Here is a 25681-nt window from a genome sequence, read left to right as displayed (position 1 = left end):
TGCTATGAATCTCTGCTTATTGGGATTTGTTTCAATATCTTAGAAGTCCTCATTAAATGCAGCACCTGGGCTTGATTGTTAACTTGAGTGCTCAAAGACATAAACAAAATTAGTAGCCTAAATTGAGGGTAAATTTAATAAAGCCATGACTAGTGTATTTCTGTTTGTTTGGGTTTTTTTTTTCCCTCCCACTAAGCAAAGGCATTAGGAACACTGGAATATGTGTAAAACAAATTTGAGGAAGTCTGTCTACTACAGCTTTTGCAACTGCTTCTTTCCATCTTTCCATTTTATCCGTTTTATTTTTCTGCTTTCTGATAGGGACACTTAAATTTGAGGTAAATTTTTTGGAAAGCATTTCATTTTTATAGCAAATTTCTGTCATATGAAGACCATTTCAAGATGTTATTAAACAGAAGCATTCCTGTTTTTTAATAGTTCATTATTCATACAGACACATCAGCAAGAAAATACCAGGACTGAATATTTACACAGGATGTGTTTCCCTGTTAAGAAAGAAATGCGGGATGGTCTTACTGAATTGTGAACAAGAAATGGATCTTTATTCATTTAAATTATGATTCTAGCTGGAAAGGCTGCAGTGGTGTCCTTTGTAAGCTTCTGCACATTTTCTGCATTATATTCTCTTGGTATGAAATAGCCATACTGTTTTCTGATAACTTCCTGGAATGTTTGGCCAAAAAAGACCAAACCTAGGATGTGTTTTAGCTAACAGCTGTTATGAAACAGCATTGTAAAGCACAATGTTACAGAAAGTCAGTTAACTGTATGCAGTCATATACTGTGTTCTTATATTTTCTTTGGTGTTCCTTTTCCTAGAGGAAGGTTGTAAATTGGATGGTCATTGTCTGTTATTTCTGTTCTGCTTTAGTTCACTTTTGAATTCAGTATTTATGCATTTGTGCTGAAATCTCTGCTTATGAGAACAACAGGAAGGAAAACTTCTTTAGAAAAGGTCACTACTATATAGTGTATTTGAAATGAGTGCATTAACACACATATTTTAGGGCAGCTATGCCCTAAAGTGCTTTTCTGCTTTTCTTGTTTTCTTCCATTATTGTATTCAAATACTGTGCAGTCATTGATATATTCTGTTCTGTAGTGATCCTGTTTAATGGGGTAGTATTGTTCCTCTGATTATGCTGTCCTGCAGGGTTGATGTGTCCAAAAGTCACACACCAAGTTTGCATCAAATGCCAGACTTGCTTCTAGAGCCTTTTCCAGCACATTTCCCTTCCTAGAGCAGCCAAGATTTTGGCCATGTAACTGCAATGACTTGGAAAGGTTTCACCTTTGGCTAGAACTGTGATAATTATGAATAGATAATCTGTTACAATTTACATCAGTTTTGGGTTCAACCTGGTATTTGCTATTGGATTGAATGAGATTTTCATCTTCCAAAATAGAACATAAATGAATCTCAGCTGTGAAATTATACTTAGTGATGCTTCTGATGGTGTTCTGAGCTTAGTTTACAGGTGATTTTTTCCCTAGGCTTTTTATTTGTATAGAAAACATATTTTTATTTTGCTACCAGACATCTTGCTTTTGTTGGATTATGCATGGAAAGCTTTGTTTTAAATGTGGATTTTTCTTTTTGTCTTTTTAGGCTACCATTAACCAATTAAGAGCTGAACTTGCCAAAGGACCTCAGGAGGTAGCTGTGTATGTTCAGGAGCTGCAAAAACTTCAAAGTTCAGTCAAAGAGCTAGAACAGAAGAATCAGGTGAGAATTCTATTGTTTTCTATGCTTGTCAGCTCACATTAAAATGGAAACAAATCACACAATGCCTTCGGAAGCACTGAAGACTAACTTTTTGCAGGAGTTGAGAATTCCTTTGCCATTTTGTTTAACAATTGGACTATTACAATGCACAAACAAACACCATATTTTAATAATCATCATATCCTACAACTGAAATTCTTTAGGTTACTATGATTCCAAATTATTAATTGCTGTAGTTTATGCTTTCCTATCATTAAGCAGATTTGCCATCTCACACATTAAAAGTAGTATCCCTGGAAATAATACATTTGCCTAAAAATCATAATTGGAAAGATATTCTGATTCTCTTTGTTGGTTTTCCAGTTTCTTGGCTTTTAGATTGTACTTTTTTCATATTTTTCAGGCCATTTACTGGCATCATGAATAGTAGAAAATGGAAATTAATTCCAGAAACTTCTCAACTTAGATTCTTTGAGAGCTGTTATCAGAGCTCTTTGAGCTTGCTGCATTTTGTATTTGTGTTAAGAAGTCATGTATTGTGGGAGTAAAAATGGAAATAAAGGGGGAGAGGAAACAAGGACAAAGATGTGTACTCCTTTATGTTGCATGTAACGCTAGTATGAACTGGACATTACATACATGCATTTACTAGGAACCTTGTCAGCCTTGGAAACAGGAAAGGGCAGGGACCAAACAGAGTGTATTTAATGTAATCTAATATTAAAGCATTTGCAAAAAATACAAGAAGGTACAATTAAAATTTGGTATATGAAACTACCTTTACCAGGATGACTCTGGTTCACTAAATCAGGTGTGGAACTGAAAAAGTAAGAATTGTCATGCTGTAATTTTCCACAGACCAGCAACAATGGAGCAAGCTTTTGGCAGAAGTGTTGCTGAAAATATAGAGTCCTTTCCTGATTCCGTTGGTATTTCATTAACAACAAGGAGTGAAACAGATTGATGCATAAGATAACCACACATTAAGAGAGAGTCCTCTGCTATGTCAATTTAATCTCAAACACATCTTGAGGAATAGGAAGAGATGAAGTGGGAGTGAACTGCTTTTACTCTTGCAGTTTTAGTGACTTAAAGCAGTTTACAGCCATCTCTTAATGCAGCTTTTTGTAAGGTGGTATCCATAAGAATTATATGCTAGCTAAGGAATTTTGGCCCTGGAGGAGCTGGACCTAGAATTGGAAAAGGTAAGACTAGCTTCCAGTAAGAGAAATTGCTTCCAGTTTGAACAGTGTGTCATCTGTGAAAAATCTGTCAGGGAGGAGCCATTAATTCATGATAGAACACATTATATGTAGAATATATAGAATCTAATATATTTCATATGAACATTGATTTATAATCAATAATCAATTTATAATCAATCCAGTTGCAATGTGGGAAGATATTTCTGTGCATTGATGCAAAGTTTTTCAAGCTTATGTACAACCTCAAGAAAGCTGAGAAAGCTTTTTTTTTAAGCAAGAAAGCTGTTTCTTATATTTTCAGGCACTATACTAAAGAACAGAGGTATATGTAAGTATATAGGATCAGTTTTCTCAGACCAGCTGGAGCTCCCTCTTTGTCATTTTTAAAGCACCGTAATTGCAGAGGCCAATAAGGACCTCTAGCCCAGAAGATAGCTGGCATGGAAAACTTTTCAACTTTTCCCCAAGCAATTGCAGTTGTAAATAAGTTGATTTGAACATTCAAGGAAAACAAATTAGTTTTCAGGATATGGAAATAGAGTTTGTGTCGTGTTCTCAGAGGAAATGAATTTATGTGAGAATATGAAAAACAGTATTTCCAGTTGAAACTGTGTGCTGTATGGGATCCAGAACCAACATGTGTAATACAAGATACAGGTTAATATTTTCTTTAATAATGTTTTTGAACAAATTCTTCACTGTTCAGCATCAACGCTTAGAAATTTGAATAATACGTTGATCTGCTGCAAGCAGAATTGTACTTGAATTGCTATGTAACTCTCTTCACAGAGTCTGACTGAGAAGCTGCTGAAGAAAGAAGAGGACTACACCCAGCTGGAAGAAAAACACAATGAAGTATCTGTGAGTAAGAAGAATGTGCAGGCAAGTTTTCACCAGAAGGACCTGGACTGCCAACAGCTTCAAGCAAAGCTGTCTGCGTCTGAGGCCTCAGTACAGAGATTACAGACAGAGCTAGGTGAGAAGGCAGAAGCAAGCCAGAAACTTAAAGAAGAGCTGTCTGAAGTAGAGACAAAGTACCAGCATCTCAAGGCAGAATGTAAACAGCTTCAGCAGCAGAGGGAGGAAAAAGAACAGCATGGCCTGCAACTCCAAAGTGAGCTCAGTCAGGTGAGTTTCCTTAAGCCTCCTAGAACATTCTGTTTGAATGGTTCCTTAAAAATCATCTCATAAGTTTAAGAAACTGCACGTGCATATTTCTTATGGACATGCATTTACATTTCCTTATTTGAAAGAGAGTAATGAACCAGCACTCTATACGAAATTTGAGAAAAGTCATTCTTGGTTTTACATTAGAATTGAACTGTGCTTGATTTGCTTTAAGTCTGAGTAGTGAATATAATAGGGAATATCTAGTGTGAAAAGCCAGGGTCATTTGAAATCTTGATGTTGCTTCCTTTAGTGTTTCTCCCCAAACATCTTCTCTTTATGTTGCTGGTAGCTGGGAGAACACCCAGAACATACATCCCCCCACCAGAATCTATTATTCTCCTGAGGCAAATGGCTGTGAGAAGTAGGAGTTTCATATAACATTGAGCATTTTGAAACTTGAGGCTGGTTGAATTCAGTTTTTCTTTTTTTGGAGAGTAATGTGTTAGACTGGAGAAATATTTGTGTATCAGTAATAATCATGTCCGGTCTTAAGGTAAAAAAGTTATATCTTTATCTGTTAGTGTGAAATACTTCATTTTAATCTTGTTAAAGCTTATTTATTTTAAAGTGAGTGTTTTTGGGTTTTCAACCCTTTGTAAAATCTGAAACGTATCAAGCTGCAAGCTCCCTGTGTATAGTTTATCTTGGAAGAACTGTGACTTGGCTGAACCACGTTTATGTGTGTATTACATCCCCAGAATGTCTTTCCTTCTCCTATCAGTCTTTTGTCAGGGTGAGAGGAGATAATTATGTTAGTTATCTGCATTTGGTGAAACTGCCTGGGCAACAGAAGCATAGCCAAGAGGTTGAGCTGAAATCTCTCTTCAGCCTCAGAGGGCATTTTCAAGAAGGATTTTTGGGGTGGCAAAATTAAGGAGGAGGATGGTGAGTAAGGTATTGCTGAATGAATTCCTATGAAAGGAAATAGAGGCATGACACATTCTCTGGTGATACCATTGGGAAGGAAGACTACCTAAGCAAGAAATCTTCAACAAGGTGCTGGACTTCAGGATGTTTTTTAGAATTGTGTAATAAAAGAATAGTGCAAGAAAAAAGCCCCTTTGTACATGGTATAAAAGCCAAGCATAAACATACTTTCCTTTCTCTTCCTGCAAAGAAGAGTTCATTTACTATTGTAATGAAAGACTAAATTCCTCATATTTATTCACTTGGTACTTCACTGGAATTACCTTTCTATGCATGTAATCCATTAGCTTACATTTAGAATATGAATTCTGTTTAGGGAAGTATATGTATAGTTGTTTAGTCAAATCACATTTTTTAAGAATCCTTGTCATGTTCTCAAAATTCATTTGAATGAGAGGATGTCTGGTTAAGTTTGTACATTTTAGAATTTGGGTGATGTGGAAGAAGTGATCTTAATGGAAGAAACTTCAGTTACAATGTTGGTTGGTTCCAGCACAGTGGTAGGAGAAAGGTATGGACAAGAGAGTCTGGACTCCTTCAGTTTTGAAGAAATTTTAATTGCTAATAAATTCTGTGGAGAAAACTTGAATCTACTTGAAGATACTTTATTGTATCTTTCAAAGTCTATATATTTTTTAATGATTTTTTTTGCCTTCTGTACCATTGGTTAGTCCTGGATTTTATGGTCTTGTTTACATAAACAGGACATGTCATCTTAAAGTTCTTCAAAAATACTTAACCATGCCTGTAATAAAAGTAACTAGTGTAAAATATTGTTTACTGATTTCCCTCTTTCCAAACATTTTCTCCCAGTATCAGCATAGCCATGAATACTTAATAGTTGTCTTGTTGCACCCTTTCTTCAATAGATTTTTTTCCTACAATTCTTGTTTGTATTTTTAGTGAGGAGGAAATATTTGTAATTTAGTGATCCTGCAAGAAAAGACAAATGTTCTTTGTTACTGGGGGAGATATTAGTTTCTCTCCTCACTCTGTCCTCCCTCTTCTCCTACCTCATTCTCAACTGTACAGTCACCGTTAGCAGGCAGCATCTTGGCCACATGCCAAACAGCTTTTCACTCAGGATTTTTGTGGTTGTGGGCAAATAATTTAGCTTGATTTTTTTTTTTTAAATAAGGTAAGTAATGGATACATTTATTTCCCTGTCTCCAAACCCTTTAAACTTTTGCATTTTTTGATAACTTGAGCTAAATTTTGAACATGGCCCAAAGGACTTCAGTGCTAAGTCCCTCAGTATTAAATTCTTTGGGAAACAGCAGGAGAGAAGCTTCACCCCACCTTAATGTCTAGGTGGAAATTGTAATGGTATCACAGTTACTGTTCCTTTTTCTGCTGTGCTAGACAGTCAGTCAAACAGTGGTTGCTTGCAGTGAACAGTAAAATTGGGCTGCTTTTTGCATGGATATTAGTAGGGATTTATGGAAAGCATGAGGAAGATTTAGGGGTATTGAAGGGAGATCTTGGAGTTAAAAGGTGAATGGTTCAAGGGCCTTGGACATAAATGCATAGGGGGTGCAAGCTTCATTCATAGCTTTCCCACAGCTTATGGAAAGTTCTTGCTGTGCTGCAAGGTCTGATCCTCTCTCTGGTTTTGCACTGAGTTAACAAGTCGTTGTGTCCTTGAGCGTATTCATGTAGAAGTAGTCGGGAGGCAACCCAGGACCTATAGTGGCAGTTTCACATCGAGTAAGCTGATTTTATGAAAAGAGCTTTTTAGAACAGTGAATTGTAAAAGGCCATCCTTGCACTTCGAAGATGGTGCAGTACTGCTTTTGATGATTGATAAAATAATGAAGCAGGTTTGTGTCCATCTGGAAGAGCACATCCATGTACTTACTCTTTGCTGCTGGAAGGTACTGGACTATAAGCCACCAAAGTTGTCATGTACCCTACACTGACTGTTCATGTATTTCTTCTCTGCAGAAAACGAATGCCATTGATGTAGCCAGCTCAAGCTCAAAATTACAGTCTTAATATTCTAGCAGAACAGTGCATTGTGGGAGGCAGTGGAGCAGGTAAAGGCAGGGTGCTTCAGCCACTGGATTTACAGGAGTCAGCTGGTGAACGGGATAAGCCGAGATGGCTCAAAGCATCATTATTTTACACTATAGTCCTTATGCTTTGGAAGGACCACTCTCTTTTTGTTAAATCTCTTTAATTTGTTTTGAAGGGCTTCTGTAGATAAATGAGGATGTTTCTGGGTCCTTCAAACCAACTTTTTTGAATATCTCTTCTTGCACGTGCTGTTGATGCTGGTTTTTTTTTAACATGATTTGTGTTTCTGAGGTGTAGGAGGTACGTACATCAGGATGTCATGGACTTGTTTTGGTCTGGGTTATGAAAACTTTGCATAAACATTGCACAAAATGAGTCTATGTCACTGTCGGCTAAGGAATGACTGAAAAAGTGGATCCTCTTTTTTGCAGTTGCACAGTAAACTCCTAGAAACAGAGCGCCAGTTAGGGGAAGCACACGGGCGGCTCAAGGAACAGAGGCAGCTGTCCAGTGAGAAGCTGATGGACAAAGAGCAGCAGGTGGCTGACCTACAGTTAAAACTTTCTCGTGCTGAAGAGCAGGTAGGGGTTTTTATACTGATTCTATAGTTTGTTCTGGTGATATGTCTGTACACACACTTGTGATGTTGCAGTTTATAAAGTTTGCTTTTCATTGGAATTTCTTTTGACTAATACTGTCGAGGACTTACATTAAAATTATCAAAATCTGCTTAGATGCTACTTGTCTTTACAGATGTATGTGTGTTTGTGGTGCTTAACAAATGAACAAAAATTGTGCATTTTGCACGTATGAGCTTTGTCTAAGGGTCTTGTGAAAAAATAACTTATGTGCACGTAGGCCCATAGGGGTAGTTTTGTATGTAGATTTTTTTTAGGATAAAGCCCTACATGAAGAAAAAGTAAACATGTACAGTAGGTTATTGATAGTTAATAATCAGTGCGGGTTGGATGGGCAGAAAACACTTGTTTTATAAATGTTTATTTGTTTTAATGAATATCTTGTATATGTTGCTGATTTTCTGCTGACTGTAGGGGGATTGGCCAAATATCTGAGTGGTATGTTGTCAAAGCTTTAAATTGTAGTTAATATGCAAAGCCTTGACTAGTATAGACGTGGAGAGACTGCTAAACTGGAGTTGCTACTAAAATAATGACTGACAGTTGCTACTGAAATTGCAAAAAAAAGTAATCATAATGTTGTTTTACTGGTATCTTTATTATCAGTCATGTTACATCTTAACAACTATTGCAAAAAACATACTAAAAATTTCTTACGTTTTAGATTATTTGAGAGCTAAATTAAATGCGTCTGATAATTCTTTTATAGTTCTCGCTTGTGATATAGAATCTCACCGATTAATTATAATGAATGCTTTGATTAGATTTTGATCTCGCATTACAGATTTTGTTTTTATGCAAGTTTTTAAATATCCATGTTTACACTAAAATCTTTTATAGTTAGAGTGACCATTGAGTACAATTGACATACTGAGTGGTGCTTTTTTCCCCCCTTTTTAGTCCAGTTTGTTTGGTATTTGGTTTTGGGGTTTTTTTTCAGCTAAAGGAAAAAGCAGCCATTTCCACAGAATTGCAACATCAATTAGAAAAGGCAAAGCAGCAGCACCAGGAGCAGCAGACACTTCAGCAAAATACAACAGCAAAACTACGAGAAGCCCAGGTAATGTAGTTATTATATCCTCATGTGAAAGTGGGTTCCAGGGTTTCATTATTCTACGTACTTATTCTTTCTAAAAGTGACTTGCAGGAATTATATTAGTTTCAAGAAATTAACTTATAAATCTAGACTAAAATATACAGAAAGTGTCTGATAAATTTTTTTAATATGCATTAGGCACAACTTTTAAGGTCCTATAATTAAACACTATTATCTTCTTGTCTAGAATGATCTGGAGCAAGTACTACGACAAATTGGAGATAAGGACCAAAAAATTCAAAATCTTGAGGCTTTGCTTCAGAAAAGTAAGGACAACATCTCTCTGCTAGAAAAGGAAAGAGAGGACTTGTATGCAAAAATTCAAGCTGGTGAAGGAGAAACTGCAGTTCTTAACCAGCTACAAGAGAAAAACCATGCATTACAAATACAGGTAAGAACTTCAAGATCTGGTTCTTTTCATTCATTCTCATTTGTGAATCTTGTTTCCTTTTTTTCTCTATCTCATCAGGTATGACAGTAATCTTTTCTATACTATTCCGTTTCTTTAAACTTGCTTTAAAGATCCTACTATAAATTTCACATAAAATTGTGTTTTTGTGACTTCCATGCTATCAGTGTAGGGAAAGGAATTCCTAGATATTTAATTTGTACATACGCTAGTAATATGTACTTACAAATAGTTACACACATAACTTTATATATGTGTTTGTATATGTGTATGCTTGTATAAAATTATAAATGTAGTAAATTATATGTAAATAAATATATAAATTTGTTTTACTCATTTTAAAAAGAGGTTGATTCCTGCTTGCAACACCAAAATTCAGTTTAGCTGGCATCTGTTGTCTCCTTAGTATTTTGTTTCTGTTACATTAAGGCCAAATTGACAATTCCCTTTTGCTTCTATTTTCAGCTGGTAACCTATTTAAACTCTGGTGTTGTGTACAATATAGCTTTATTGTAATGGTTCAGGAAAAGAAATGTGATAGCATTGATTCTCCAGAGCCATAATAAGACACACTAAAATTAAGTTTTTACTTCCTTGGACATGTTGTTCCAGCCTTCTCACATTGTTTTTTTTTTTCCCACTGCAGGTAACTCAGCTGACAGAAAAGCTGAAAAATCAATCAGAAAGTCATAAACAAGCCCAAGAGAATTTGCATGAACAAGTGCAGGAACAAAAGGCACACCTAAGAGCTGCTCAAGATCGTGTGCTTTCCCTAGAAACAAACATCACTGAACTAACCAGTCAGTTAAATGAAAGTAAAGAGAAAGTGTCACAACTTGATGTGCAGGTAATGGATCTCCGTATTTTATGGTGATGTAAAATTCTGGTTGTGATTTCCCATTTCGGAAAAGATGCATTTTTCTACAAGGAAATACATACACTAACACATGAACACATAACTGCTGATTTTACTATTAAACTTACTGATGGCTATCAAAAAATTAGAATGAGCTATGGTAAAACAGATATTTTAGTGAAGTACAATTTATCTTTCAGGTAAAAGCAAAGACTGAATTGCTACTTTCAGCAGAAGCATCAAAAGCTGCTCAGAGAGCAGATCTACAGAACCATCTGGACACTGCCCAGAATGCACTGCAAGATAAACAACAGGTATTAAGCGTCACATAAATTTTCTATGTTATCTAAAAACTGCTTAAAAGCCTAAGAATATTCTGTTTACAAACTCAATGCACATATGAATAAGGATTGGGAAAGGATAATTCAGGATATTTTAACCATGTAGTATGCATTCAATTCCTTTTGCTGCTCCAGAGCAGATGTATTTCTCAGTGCAAGGAATTTACTTGGGAGTCCACTCCTTGCTCTTCAGAATTAAGCTTTCCTTAGGTATTCTGGAGGTATTATTCAATTCCTGTGTGTATGCCATGAAGAAAAGACTGTAGAATGCACTCAGTAGAAGCAAAAACTTGTGACTCTTATTGTTGACTCATAAATTTCCTATCAGCTGCCGATATTCAGAAATAATTCTCTGTGTGCCAGCTGACATAAAAACTCAAAAGGCTGGTGAAAAAATTACATGTTTTTTAATATGTTTTAATTCCAGTGAAGCATTTTACTGTCTGTTGTCAAATACTTGCATAGTTAAAATCAGTGCTGCTGTGGTCTTCATGGAAACATCCAGCAGATGTGAGTTAATGTAGCACCATTTTGTAGCATGAGAATATAATTAGTCACTGTAAACAGGAGACAACTTTTTGCAGCCATTAATTAATTAATAAGTAAATACATCATAAATCCAACCAATGTTCTTGGTTGGAGAACATTGAACTCTGATGTAGCTGTCATCATAGTGGTTATTAGGTGAATGTGTTTTTGTCTCTTGCAGAATTTATTTGTTTTGTGTCAAACAAAATGCTTTGAAATAATCTCTGGTCTGTGGGGAACTGAGCATTTCCATATTATTGGCTTTCCTCTTTGATGGTTGATTTCATGACAAAGAAAGACATAAAAAATTTTATCTTGTGTTTTTAATGTCATTTTCTAGTTACTGCTGTACTAACTTGAGGATCTAGTGTGTTTATTACCTACAGTTCCTCTTCCATTTACAACTTCAAACACCTTTGTTAACATTTAGCCCAGAACCTGTAAGGTTTGAGAGAATATTGAAGCTTTAAAATATTTTTTTTCAGTGAAACAGGGAATTTGTGCATGTGTTTGTGTTTCTCCTTTCAATATCCTGCCCCTCAGAATAAAAGATAAACATTATTTTCCTTTTTAATTTGAACACATTGGATCATTTAAACCATATGACAATAATTTTTGAAGTTACTTAAAAAGTAGCAACCTTTGTATTTTTGTTTTACCCAGGAGTTAAATAAGGTCAGTGCTCAGCTGGATCAGGTTACAGCTAAGCTGAATGACAAGCAGGAATACTGTACTCAGCTGGAAGCCAATCTTAAAGAGTACAAAGAAAAATGCCTTTCTTTAGAGCAGAAAACTGAAGAACTAGAGGCACAGCTTAAGGTTTGTATTGAACACAGTATCCGGACCTATGGAAACTGATCTCTGCTGTTAGGCAGCATGTGGTAAAAGCTGTGCTCAAATTAGGGGGGAAGGATGATATCAATATCACTATTGTGTGTTTTCTTTCTCACTAATAGTTTCCTGATTCACCATTTAATCCTGTTCTCTTCTTCCATGCTAGTATATCACATTAAAAAGATAGGCCTATGACACTGCCACTCACGTGTGATTTTCCTTTGTGTGTGCTTCTACCAACCTTTCTACTACCTGGAAATTGTTATGTGAGGGTCCCAAAATCAGAGTTTTCAAGTTGAACTTACACACTTTACAATGTGTAAATGTAATATGTATGTGTGGGTAAATGTGTTACATTGGCTAGCCCTGCTTAACACCACCTGTCTGGTTTAATTAATTTCTGAAGCCTTTCAGTAGGCTTTTAGCAAGATTTATTTACCACTATTTCATCTCTTAACTTGCTCTGGAGTTTTGCATTCCACTTCTGAAATCAGTTTTTATTTTAAAGTTCACATACTTCTGTCAGAAGGTTTGTAGAACTTTTTGGTGTTTTGAAATATTAGTATTTTCAGTTAAGGATATGGATTGGTCCTAATGCTTGAGAGCTTTAAAATTAGGGCTTTGACCTTTGTTCACTATTTTAAAAAAATTCTTGGTAGTCAAAATTCATAACACACAAAAGCATATGATTCAGGAATCATGGGAGCCATGCAGAACTGGTTTTGCAGTGTTGTCTATCTGTAAGGGAGGTTAGTAGTCTTTTTGCTTAAGACTGAGTTGGGTGTTTTTCCTAGCTTTTGTGCTCTATAGAAGAGAAAGAAGATTGTTTTCCCTGTATGAAATATTAAATCCAAAGCTATTAAAAATTAAAGCTGTCATGCATTTCATTATCAGCATAATTATTTTGTTCTTCCATCTCTTCTTTTGGACACTGGGGTTTTTTTTCTTGCCTACTTTGATTTGTGTTTTTAGTTCTCATTCTTTTGCTGAAGTTTCACAAGTAGCCAATGGACACAAATGCTTGGGAGAAGTACAGAGCGTGCTTGTATATGATTTTATGAGGTTCCTGGTAGATGAAGTGTGAAATTGAGCAGGGTTGTTGATGCTGTCAACAGGAATGCAATTCTATGTAAAGTCTTGGCATCATCACCATTCTTTGAGATTATTCCAGTTGAATGTATAGCATTAAAAAAAAAAATAGAAAACAGAAGGTCCTCAGGAAATTTTTGGAGAAACTTGGCCACTTTGTTTTGTGGCCTCTGTGTGAAAGCAGAAGTGCCTGTAAAACAGTCAGTATGTTGGAAGAGTCTAAACAATGCCCTTGTGCTGAAGGCTTCTGTGTTTTTTATATTCCATGTGAGTGAAAAAGCTTTGGAAAAAAACAGAAGAGAAACCTCCACCAGGCAAGCATAGAATTTCCTCACCACTGTAGTTAGTGTTTTTGCTTCTGCTGTAAAGCTTTTTGTCTATTACTTTGCAGTAAAATGCCTGCTTGGCCTTTTATTTAGATGCTTTTAGAATGTTTTACCACAATAGTTCTGTTCTGGAGGAGCAGGTGATTAGAAGGAACTAAACAGTGAAAGATAAATTGCAAAGTAATGAAACAGGTGATATGGGAGAGCTGTGACTGCTTTCTACAGTTAATGCTACTCACAGACTAAATGACTTTGCATTTTATTGCTATTTTTATTTTGTTGGTTGTGTTCTGATGGCTCTATCTTTCTATTTTCCTCTCTCAGAAACTTGAAGGTGACATTCTTAATGCTAGAGCAAGTAAAGACCAAGCTCTTCAGGAGCTACAGCAACAGCGACATCAGAACAAAGAATTAGACCTCCACACAGCAGAACTGAGTAAACAACTTGAAGCAGCAAGAGAAGCGTATGCCTTTCCTGTGTTACAGTGTTACAGTACTTTTCAAAGTCAGACATAAAACTGGGGCAGTTTGGACTAGAGTTGAAATTTTCTGCTTCTCTCTTGTGATTTCATAAAGTCATAAATAAGTGCCGTGTCCCCTCTGCTGCAAGAACTGTGTTGTATCCCACCTGTTGTCTTTCACTCCATCTGCCATGTTGTCTCACAGGAGTCACTGACTGCTGTGATTCACTACACTTCTTCATTTTATTCACTGTGCTTGTTGTCCGAACAGTTTGATGTAGTGAGGTTCTTCTTTAAATATGTACAGCTCTGTAGCCTCTTTCAAATACAAATTTGCAATTTATGCATAAGCAGCAAAGGGCTAGTTTATGTTCATTATAGTTGAGGAAGAAAGAGCTGTCTCAAAATTAGTTTCAGAAATTGCTGTTTTGTCTTAACTGGAGAGATGTAATGGCCATGAATGAAAGTAGAGACATTTAAGGATACAAAAGAACCTATGAAAAAGAGCTTTAAAAAAGTATGTATTTATCCTTTTGTATTTGCAGGATGTCTAATGCTCAGCTGGATTTGCAGAAGAAATCTGAGGCCCTTGACCAAGCAAACCAACAAATTACAAAGCAGGAGGCAGAAAAGGCCAGTCTCAAACAAAACCTTGAGAAATCAAATCAAGATACAAGTAAACAGCTCAAGGAACTTGATTGTAAAATGCAAGCAGCCACATCAGAGCTGCAACAAGTGAAGTTAGAGAAGGACACTCTATTAAAGGACCTTACAGATACCAAAGATAAGCTCTCAAAAAGCTCTGAATCCTTCAAAAAAAGAAAGGAGGAATTAGAAAAAGAAATTAAAAAAGGAAAAGCAGCTATGGCAGAAATGGTTAGTAGATTGTTTAGTTAGGCATTGTTTGGTGTATATACATTCTGATAAAATGACTTTGCTTTCTGTTTGAAAACAGCATATATATGATGAAAATGCATGAATATTTAGTACTATAAGGCAAACAGAATTGTGATTTTTAGTAGTTCATACATGTTTCCCACCTTAAATTTTTGCCTAGATATTTACAGTAGTAAACACCAGTCATATCAAATATCAGGATCCTTTCTTCTTGCTGCATGCCTTTAACGTAATGAAGAAACTAAATGGAGATGACAAGTGGTTGAAACAGTTTGATGGCAAATGTCCCCCTTTTAAAAAATACATCAACTATATTATAACAACACAAAGTTTTAGAACCTTTGCTAAAATGATGTTGCTTGAAGAAGTTATTTTTCTGAGGCCATTTTAATTCCCTTTCTGAAGTCTTTGTATATAGTACTTCCTGTATGTTTGTCTGGACATGCTGGAAAGCTGCATACTACAGGCAGAGAGAGTAACATCATCTGATTTGGGGAATGCCTAGCTTAAGATACTACTGGAGTACTAGAATTATTTGAATTTCAGAAAGGTCTTACAAGTGACAGAATAAGAAGCACTTGACCACCAGAGCAACCTATTATGGTAAAGAAAGTAAATTATTACTGAAGTTAAGATACACCTTTTTCTTTATCTTCTGTCTTGGTGATATGAATGGGCACTGTATGAATGCAATTGTTCTGATACCCTTGTCTCAGATGTGGCAAGGGGTGTCTTTCTCATACTCTTCTCATCTTACATGTCACCATTTTCCAGAACCCCTTCAGAGCTGATCTAAAAAAAAAAAAATCTTCTCCTAGTTTAAAATAACATTTTTCTCTTACTCATTCATCATTTGAAGAAAAGCTCTTTTGTTTGCTTTTTTTACTTACTGCTGTTTAAAGATTTGTTTCTGCTAAAAACTTGAAGGATTTTCTCCCCAGTTTAGACTTAAAGGTAGTAGTAAAGATTCTGCTTCTAGTTCTGTATTCTTTTGGAGGCTCTCCACTGTCTTAAATGCATATTTGGACTTAACATATGGTTGCACATGCATGGAGGTCTGCAAATTTACTTGCTTGTGACTTTTAGAACATGAGGGAATTCTAAATCTTGAGTGACACCAATGAACCTACTTCTTCATCAAGAAGAAGGGGTGCCAACCACAGCTTCAAACAGGGAGACTATCCCTAATCAGAAAAACTCTAGCACCTGGCTGAGTTCATTAGTACAGGCATCTAATGTATGGCTTAGATTTGACCTGAAAAATATCTGCAGTTGAGAAGGTAAGATTTTTTCATTGAAAATGAAAGTGGTATTTTTAAGGATTTGTAACTCCTGCAAAAATACCCCATACATGGTCTTAGAAGCTAACAGGAATATTTCCTTGTCTTATGTTTTTTAGGAAAAATCTTGCCAAGAATTAAAACACCAGCTTCAGATACAAACAGAGTCTGTAGCTAAAGAGAGGAATGAATTGAAAAACTCACTGGAGAAAAAGGAGGGGGTAAGTTGTCTGCTTAGTTTCAAAAATCTAAAAACCAGTAATAATATTTAAAGGGTTGATATTCAGTCTCACCTGATGAGACTGATGAGAGATAATGATGTTTCAATTCTCAAATTGTAAACTACCTTTGGCACTGAAATAAGGTGATACTAAAACTTTCCTAGAGGGTAATGTGAAGCTTTAAAATACAGGTTTTAGTCATAGTTTTCTGTGCTCCACATACCGTAGCAGGGAATTTTAGCCCTTCAGGTTTTTTCATTAGTGAAACAGTTACATGGTATTACTGTGTCCTCGTTTTATTTTTTTTTTTTTTTTTTTTTTTTTTGTATTTCCATGTATTTCTATTTTATTCTCAGTCTTATTCAGTATATTCTCAGTGTAGTTAAGAGGACATTTTCAGATATCCTTCAAGGATTGAATTGCGTTTTCAAACTTGTGTAAGCCGCTTGTGACTACCTAAGGACCAAATGTACTTCTTTTTCAAAGATGAGCATTCAGACTATGCAATGCAGCTGGCAGCCTGAAGGACACATCTTCTTTCATGGATTTCTTTACTCAAGGCACCTTCTGTTCCTTAAAGGAATCAGAAAAGATTTGATCGTGGACATAGTTTGATAGACTGTGATGGACACTTACTGTCTGAAAGAGGTTTGGGGATGTGCAGGTGTGATGGTAATTGCTCTGTGACTATTGCTGCTTCTTTCCCTGGCTCCTTACTTGTTCAGCTGAAGTGCTGTGGTGCTCAGTGGAAAGTGCAGAAGGATGAGCTTGGCCTATGCTGCAGTTGGCAGCAGGTGAGCCCAAACCACTGCTGGTGTGAGAAAACTTTCCTGATCTTAATTTAGAATGGATAAAAAAGACTGCTGTTGATCTCTGGATAGTCAATTTAGAATAAAAAATTATTTTAATATGTTATGGTAGTTCTTAAAATCTGCTTGCCAGTGTTCAACCACATAGCTATGAAACAGCAGTGGCACTGTGGGATGGTCTGGTTCTGTAAACAGCATGTACAAAAAGTGATTTAAATTTAAATTATATACAGTTACTTAATATTTTTGAATATAGATTTCTAAGCAGTTGTCTCTAGACCTCGATTCAGCAAGAGCACAAGTACTGGAAATCCAGGGTCTTCTGAAGGAAAAAGAAAAAAGTGAGCAACATCTCCAGGGAAAGCTGAGAGAGTTAAAGGAATCTTTTGAGCAGAAGAAAAAACATAGTGAAACACTGCAAGCTGAATTAAAAACTGCCCTTTTAGAAAAGGTAAGACTCTTATAAGAAAATGAATGTAAATTCCTCTGATAAATATTGAAGCTTTTATGTCAATAATTTTATGATAAACTCTGTTTACCGTAGTCTTGTTGGAAATGATAAGGTCAGGATGTGGAAGTGAGGTCTTTAGATGCTGTTGGAGATAAAAACAACAACATCAACAGCAATAATGAAAAGAACCAGTGCTGAAACGTGAATTCCATAGGAATTGAATTTTAATAAAGGGATAAAATAACCTAGATTTAACGTTGGTTTTTTGCTTCAGGAGCAAAGCAAGAGCTGCCATTTTCTTATAAAGCAGTAGAATTTCATGAGAGTATTTTTAGTCAAATTCTGCAGTGTTTTAAAATGTCCATGGCGGTTTTAAACCGAGTCTTCTCATATTATACCAAAATTATCTGAGTGACAGAATAAAACTCATAAACCATAATGGAAAGAGTTCAAATGTCTTACAGCATTAGGGAATGTTGTGCTGTGTGCCATGCACTGTTAAATGTGGCTCCAGCTTTGGCTGCCCAGTGCTGCATGTTCATATTTGTCCTTTAGACAGCCTGTGGAAACATTAAGTTCTGGTGTTGTGGTTTAACCCAGTCATCAACTCAGCACCACAGAGCTGCTCAGTGCTTGGGAAGACAAACAGCATCACTCCAAACTCCCTCCCCTTTCTTCTGCCAGCTCCATAAGCTGGGCTTGATGTCCTATGGTATGGAATATCCCTTTGGTCAGTGGGATCAGCTGTCCTGGCTGTGCCCTCTCCAAACTCTTGTGCACCTCCAGATTTCCTGCTGGTGGAGTGTGAGAAGCAGGAAAGGCCTTGGCTCTGTGTGAGCGCTGCTAAGCAGTAGCTAAAACATCTCTGTGACAACAACACTGTTCCCACACAAATCCAAAACACAGCCCCCATACCAACTACCATGAAGAAAATTCTACCTCAGCCAAAACCAGCACACTTGGAAACATTATTCCAATTTTTATTGTCTAGTCGAAATGTGTCTTACTTTGTCTTTTGTAGTGCATTAAATTTTGTTGTTAATTTAGTTATAAAATGCTAATGTAAAATCACAAATATCAAGTTACTGAATTGTTATTCCATAAGAAGAACAAAATTCTGTTCTTGCAGGAGACATAAATTTTATTGAAATGCTTAAGCTAACTTTATTGTCTGTAACTTTAACTAAAACTTTCTGTGCTTATGTTTCAGGCAGAGCTGGAGAATAAACTACAACAGCAGTCTATTTTGTCAGCACAGGATCTTAAAGCAGAGAAAGGCAAGCTAGCAGACTTACAGAAAGCCCATGACAAGCATAAAGAAAACATGGAGAAACTACAGCTGGATCTTTATGGGAAAGAGTCTGAGCTGCTGGCAACCAGGCAGGACCTTAAGGTATTTGCAGTCATTTTAATGTCATATGTGACTTAGCAGATGTTAATATCCATTTTGAAGACCAAGAAACAATGCAAGAACTGTATAAGAAAAAAAAAAAAATATTCTGCTATAAATAGAATTTAGTGCTGTTTGATCCCTTCCCCTGAGACAAAAGATATTCTGAAACTAATTTAAAGACAAACAGATTTGCCAGTTTACCTGAAATACCCTTGCATTTCTGCAGCAGCAAAGTGAAAGGTGATTTGGTTTCATATTCATTAGAGTTATTTTTTTTAATGTTGCTTTTTCTTGTTATATTCTGTAGCTTTCAACTAATTTAAATTTCATAGCTAATTTGGGCAAGGTCTGCTACATGTGAGTAACTGCTGTCTTCCAGATGATTTAACTAGAATATTCCTGGCTGATGGTAGATGTTAGGAGATGTCAAACTTACAGAAACAGTAGGCTTAGGGACCTACCTGGAGTACAAATGCCAGAATTTAGTCATTGAAGTTTTTGCTATTCCTAAACTGAAGTTACCTTGTTTTGTATTAGTGTGCAGTGCTTTCAAAGAGGAATTGCTGAGAGTTGAGCTGGTCAGCAAAGGTGTTTTTTTTCAGGCTTTCTGCTTCGTGTCAGTACTAAGCCAATGCTTCAGTTAGTCCCAGGACATCCTGTGCCAGAGACTGAAGGCCAGGTTCAGGTTATTTTAAGAAACAGAGAAATACCTCCTTTACATATAGGCCACTGCAGTTTTATTAGACTTAATCCTCTGTAGTGATAAATTACCTGCCATGTTTCCCTGCAGGTTATTGAAGCTTTATGTTCAGTGCACCATGGTTGAATTGCCACATTAAATTGTGGAGAACTTAGCAAGCAGTGGTGGTTTAAGCATATTCTTTATTTCAGTTTGTTAGTATTGCACATAAAGTTTCTTTCCTGCAATGCATTTAAATCACCGTTTGGTAATAGAAGTAGCCTGTAGAAGCATTGCGTGTGTTCAGTAATTTGGGGTTTTCTTTGGGTATAGTTTTTATTAAAGTATCACTTGTTGCAAAATACCTGTGAATAAGTATTGTTATTAAAGCAGTTTGATGACCTCTAGCTCTGGCAAGTATGAAATAGGACAGTAAGTGTCTCACATGTATTTAGGCCTGATGGGGATGGTAGCAAGAGGGAGGGAGAGCTCTGTGCTAAAAGCTAAAATAAGGTGATGGCAATGGGAAAGCAAAATTTTTAAGGTGAGCAGTAAGGTAACTTGATTTATGATGTAAGTTTATGTGGAGCCTAGAGAGCCTGAAGAAGATTTGAGTCTTAAGTAGTGAAGTGGTGTACCAATTTGGAGGCTGCCGGATTTAAAAATTTTGTACAAAACATAAATTAATTAGGATTAGTGAAGCCTGATTGGTGCCACTTTTTTTTTTTTTTTTTTTTTTTTTTTTTTTTTTTGAAAAAGGGAAAAGGTGGGGAGTTGAACTTTAATCATGGTCGTACTACCTCAGTACAACATGAAACTAAAGAAGCAGTGATAACTTGTCTTAGAAGACCACAAAAGAGAAAAGCACATTCAGACAGCCTTAGAGTGACAATGTTAGTCTTGAGAGATGGATATCAAAGTGCCACTGAAGAACTTTATAGTACAATTTCACAACTTATTCAAAATCAGTTACCTGCATGGTGTTTTGCCTTGGGCCAATTACTTACTAAAACTAGCTCATCTCAGCCAGAGCTGTGTGTTTTGACTGAAGTTTGGAACCAAAGCTGATAGCCAGGGTGAGCTTTAGATTGGCCTTAATCTTCTTAATAGGCAGTGATAGAAGTTTTTAGGACTTGTCTGTATGTAGAGTCAGCTTGGGTGTCTTTCAGTGCAGGATTTTTAGCAGAGTTATGAGCTCTCTGCGGAGCTGTGTTTAGTCAGCACTGTCAGGAACCCAGCATTGTCCAGAACAGGCATGGCCAGACCATGCCGTGAGCTCTTAGCACTGCTGGATTTGAATGGAGAGCTGAGCCGTGCCCACGTGTGTGGCACCGTGCCGGTGGCGGGGCCGAGCTCCCCGGCGTGCGGTGGGTGATGAGACGGCGGGGTTGGACCGGGCACAGAGCACCATCTGCCGGCTTCGCTCGGGAAAGTCGCTGCTGGCACCGATGGCTCGGCTCCGGCTGGGGGGACTGAGCCGTGGAAAGGGACTGAAGGCTCCGGGGCAGTTTTGCGGCTGGAGACCCCGCGCTGGCCGAGCCGGAGCTGCGGCGCCGGGCGCTGCTCTCCGCGGAGCCCGAGCGCCTGGCTGCTCAGCAGAGCACCGAGCGATGCGGCTGCGGCCAGCTGCAAACCGTGAAGCTCTGAGTCCCGCAGAGGAAACTGGAGAAGTGTTGTCATTGAAAAAATAAATAATAAAATACATAATAAAATCAGAAGTGGGGATGTAGCTATAATTTTATGATACTATTTGCTACAAATTTACTTTGGATTAAAAATGTCTCTAACAGTAACATTCAGACATGCTTTCATCTTTGTGACTGAAAAAAGAGATAGGGTAGGATTTGAGTGTTTGTTAAAGCTGTAGTTTTTGATAAAAAAAGGATATATAATTAAAAAAGACTACCACTAAATGATTTTTGTATATACATAAAGGTATTTACACAAGTATCTGTGTGTGTATATTCACACTTTTTTTTTGTGTGATAAAGGTATTTTTTATATAGAAGAGTTAATAAAAATGTACAAACTGTTATTTTTGCCTTGTTTTTGACTTAGTGCAGGAATACTTTCTGTGAATCTGATCTCCTGAGGTCTGCCAAATATTTTTGAGTTTTGGCATTTGTGCTTTTTGTAGTCAGTCTTGGTTTCTTCTGTTTTTTCAAAAGAATGTTTCTTTGTTTCCAATGTTGGCATTGCTGTCAGCATATATTCAGTGAGTGTTCTGGAACAAAATTCATACTTGCCAGACCTCACTTGTGTAAGTCAGGAGCCTGAGTTGCACACAGTCAGTCTAACCCTTTTTCTTAGGGAGTGAAGAGGGAGGTTAGCATCTGTGAATTATTTAATGTTGATCCTTATGGACTGGGATCAGGGAGCGCACAGACTCAAATGCTTATTTGTGAACTTCTTGTAGGTGGAATGAATCTAGATCTTACCACCCTGCTAGGACCAGTTGTGGTGCTGGAGCTATGATTTGCACTGGCACAGCCCAAGCTGTAGTGAATTAAACTGTAATTTTAAAATATTTTTATTTATTTAAACTCTGTATCTGTTATCCTAGTACTTCTCTTTATTTACACAAATAGTACAGTTTGACCTCTTTTGTTCTGTACCTGTTCCTTGTCTCAGCCTCAGTATAGACAAAATGAGATGATCTGTGCAGTGCAGACACTTGCTGTGTGTGGGTGTCACTGTCCACTTCATCAAATTTAATCATATTGTGTTAAGTAGATTTGATGTAACCACATTTCTTCTACTGGAAACAAAATTGAATGAAAGTTGTGGCTTTACTGTGTTTCTTTCTAAAACTGTTGGGTTTTCCTGTGAAGATGTTAAATGATGATGCTAGACTTCCTATACTTCCTCAATGTTAGGAAAAGATGGTGTTCCACTGGAACAGAGTGAGATAATTTTGCTTTTTGAAATACTTACCCTACTGAAACCTTGAAACTGCAAAAGCATCTCATATTTTTTTACAAAAAATTCTGAGTCAGCACCTTTCAAAGTATTAAGTAGTAAACTCTAAAATCTCAGAAAGCAAGTAAAGTAATTTGTCTGAAAATTAATTTTAAAGCTGGTGTGAGCTTTTTAAGAGTCATGGGGATTCTTGAAAATACTGTTGAATCAGCAGTCTTCCATCACTGCTGTTTCAAATTAAATCTGACTCTACAAGCAAAATACTTTAGATATTACAAAGGAGGGTCATGAGGCATCCAAAATGAATTAGCTTTTAAGTCAACATGGAAGTGACTAAAGCATATGAATAATTGAATGAAGTGAAAATTCTGCTTATAGTTCCTCTTAAAACCACTAACCTTTAATGAGACATTTGATTAATATTTAAGCAAAACTTCAAAAAGAATTGAGTTTGTTTTGAAAGAATTTAAATCCTTACTGCTGCATTGAAGGCAATAAACTTATTAGTAATAATAAATCTCAGCTCACCTTCTGTACTGTAGGATCAAAAGTTTACATAAAATAATAATATTTTGGAGAAGTGGAGGATGAGGTTGTTTAGTTAGTTTTTTTCTTGCTGGTTTCAAGTGCAACTAGTCTTTATCTAAATTAGAAGGTTTAAAAAACCTTCAGAATAGTAACTCAAAAAGACCCCCCCCAAAGTTAGACTTTAATGTGGGTAAACAGAATGAGCTTGGCTTTGGGTGCAAGTTTTGTATTGTTTCTTGGGATTTTGTGACCTGTTTCACAGACATAAATCAAAGCTCTTTTTCTAATGGTGAGAATTAGAAGCAAATAAGGTATCATCTCTGGATTTTGAATGAAAGTTTAAACTTACTGTTTACAATGCTTATGCAGTAGAAACTGTGAAACATTTTGTCCTGATATTAGCATTTTTATCTATATATTTCACTTCAGAATTTAAAAAAAAATTTACAGTTGTCCTAGCACTGACTTTATTGTCATTGGTGAAAAATAGCATTGAATGATTTCTGAAATCTTCAAAGTATAGCTTTGCAGCTTCTTAAATAACAGGTGTCTAGAGTTATAGAGCAGTTGATTTGCCTAGATAATAAAATTAATTCATGTGAGCAAATTCAATTGTATTCTCTTTTTGTCAATTACCTTTTGTTCTTTGCCCTTCTGCATGTTACCACCTTTTGTCTGTGTAAGGATGCAGGCTGGAATATGTACAGTAAGTTTTTGTTCCTGGAAATTGCACTGGCATAGGTTTTTTTTTTACTTAGGGTAACTTTGTAAACGAGAAGTTTCTGTAGTTATGCTCTGTCAACATTTGAAGCTAAATGTTGTACACTAGATAGCAGCTTTTCTACTTGGAAAATGTTTAAGTGGCTGTTTAGTATCTGAAACTTTTATACTGATGGATAACTTAGAACTCGCTTTGTAATTAGTCCACAGAAGAAAAACTTGCTTTAGCTCAAGAAGAATTAGTTTCCAGCAGGAATCGAATTGCTAGCAATAATCAACAGATTCAGGAGCTGAAGAAGGCTAAGTCTGCACTGGAGCAGGATGCATCAAAGAAAGAGCAGCAGCTGGGTGAGAAGACCAAAATGCTGCAAGATCTTCAGAATGACAGGGTAAGTGCCTCTGCCTTTTGAAATCTCCACACAGGAGATTTCACATCCACCCCATGCAGGCACCCTTTATTATTTTCTATTACGTCCCTAATTTGAGAGCATAATACTGTTGTAGTGCACAACAATAACAGTTTTACTGAACCTCTGGTGAAAAGACTTAAAAAAGAGTCAGATGTACAGAATTTGGTTCAGAATATGCTTTAATTTTGTCTAGACAGGTGAGAAAACATTATTAGTTTTAAATCTTAAAACTGCAGTCGTGCTGCTAATTGCTTTATGAATTGTGGATAGATATATGGTGGTTGTTCCCCCATAATTACAAAGTCATCAAGTAGTTTTTGGGCCCTTGATGTTTTGTTGATTGGTTGAGTTTTTTATTTTGTGAATTTGGAGGAGGTAACATTTCCAGCACTTCTATTTCTCTTCAAGATTTTGAAAGAAAAAGATTTGGCTAATGAAAAATGTAAAACGGCCGAGCTCCAGGAAATAAGGACTAGACTTGAAAACGAAAGTGCCAAGCTGGGTGAAGAGCTTAGAGCCTGCAAGCAAGAATTTGAGAAGGTACGTTGAGACAAACTAAGTCTTCTTCATGTGCTTGGTTATCTGATGAGAAATATGTGCCTACTCAGTAGATGTTATCTGGAATGGCTTTGCAAAGATGATTACTGTAAATATTGGTAGTACAGGTAAGGGAACCAAAGCCCAGATTTTATTGAGCTCCCTGAGTAATGATGTCTTGGTTGGTGATGATCCATGAGCACCAGGGCCTAATGAGCTAGGTGGGCTGCATAACTTGTCTTAGCTTCAGGATGGGTTTATGTCCTGGTTTTTCTTCAGTTTCACTGTAAATTCACTCTGCCTACCCCTGCTTGACTATTCTGAAATGAAAAGTTGTCCAAAAGAGTCACAATGGCACATCTGGGACTTCTCAAGGATGCATGGTAGAGTTGAAACTCTCTTACTGTTGTTTCTTAAAATGTCTTAAAAAGTCACAGTTGGGGAAGCCTCATAAAAGGCAAATGTCAGGAGCTTCATAAAAGACAAACTCTCTTCCAAAATTATAACAATGAGTTGAGCTCTCTAAAGGGTAAAAGTTGGGAGGCTTTAATGAAATAATTTTTAGTCTTCAGTGAAACTAAGAATATTTCTTACCACACTCTACATATTCTGTTTTTGAGTCTAAAAACTAACATTCCTAAAAGGCTGCAGTTTGTGTTTTCCATAATGTATTATTAGCAGTTATATTTGCATCTGTTAAGTACACTTAGTTTAAATTGTTGCACAAGTATAAATACAGGTACAATCACCTATACACTAATAAAAAAAAAATAACACGATAACTTAAAACTTTCAGATGTTCTTTCGTTCTCTATTGTTTAGAAAATGGTCTGTAATATTTAGGTATAAGTCTGTACTTTGTTTCTCTTAAGCACTCTGTGCTTGGGGAAAGATACTCTAATTCTTGCTGTTCCTAAAATCTCTATTCTAAGATGTTAAAGGTGTGCACATCAATATCAGCTTAATAGTAATGTCTTCATTTTCCTACATGCAATCAAACTGAAAGTCTCTTAAAGACTTAAATTGTTTCCCATCTCCTAGCAAGGAATGGATGTATATGTATCTGTAGGGCATCCTCTTGTTCTGAGGATATGTTCTTTTCACTGTCCTTGGTTTGACTTGTATTGTGAATTTTGATTTATGGAAAATGGTCCACCCCTATTAATCTGTTATATCCTTGGCTGTGTAATTTTA

At 36.5% G+C, this 25681-nt stretch overlaps 1 protein-coding gene across 3 annotated transcripts in view; it reads left to right on the top strand.

Annotated features, from left to right (window-relative positions):
* EEA1 (early endosome antigen 1) overlaps nucleotides 1-25681 on the top strand; it is a 65866-nt gene that overhangs the window by 29073 nt on the left and 11112 nt on the right. For all 3 annotated transcript variants that reach the window (XM_030261213.4, XM_030261231.4, XM_032746247.3), the window contains 15 exons: nucleotides 1631-1747; nucleotides 3742-4080; nucleotides 7497-7646; nucleotides 8644-8763; nucleotides 8987-9190; nucleotides 9855-10055; nucleotides 10265-10378; nucleotides 11597-11752; nucleotides 13507-13646; nucleotides 14189-14519; nucleotides 15940-16041; nucleotides 17107-17301; nucleotides 18512-18694; nucleotides 23744-23929; nucleotides 24359-24490. In XM_030261213.4, coding sequence (XP_030117073.2) covers nucleotides 1631-1747; nucleotides 3742-4080; nucleotides 7497-7646; nucleotides 8644-8763; nucleotides 8987-9190; nucleotides 9855-10055; nucleotides 10265-10378; nucleotides 11597-11752; nucleotides 13507-13646; nucleotides 14189-14519; nucleotides 15940-16041; nucleotides 17107-17301; nucleotides 18512-18694; nucleotides 23744-23929; nucleotides 24359-24490 — 2670 coding nt within the window. The remainder of the gene's footprint in view (nucleotides 1-1630; nucleotides 1748-3741; nucleotides 4081-7496; nucleotides 7647-8643; nucleotides 8764-8986; nucleotides 9191-9854; nucleotides 10056-10264; nucleotides 10379-11596; nucleotides 11753-13506; nucleotides 13647-14188; nucleotides 14520-15939; nucleotides 16042-17106; nucleotides 17302-18511; nucleotides 18695-23743; nucleotides 23930-24358; nucleotides 24491-25681) is intronic.

The sequence above is a fragment of the Taeniopygia guttata genome, chromosome 1A (genome assembly GCF_048771995.1).
Source record: "Taeniopygia guttata chromosome 1A, bTaeGut7.mat, whole genome shotgun sequence".
In the NCBI taxonomy this organism is placed as follows: domain Eukaryota; kingdom Metazoa; phylum Chordata; class Aves; order Passeriformes; family Estrildidae; genus Taeniopygia; species Taeniopygia guttata.
Note: the sequence above shows the minus strand (reverse complement) of the source record. Positions and strands in the feature narration are given on the sequence as shown.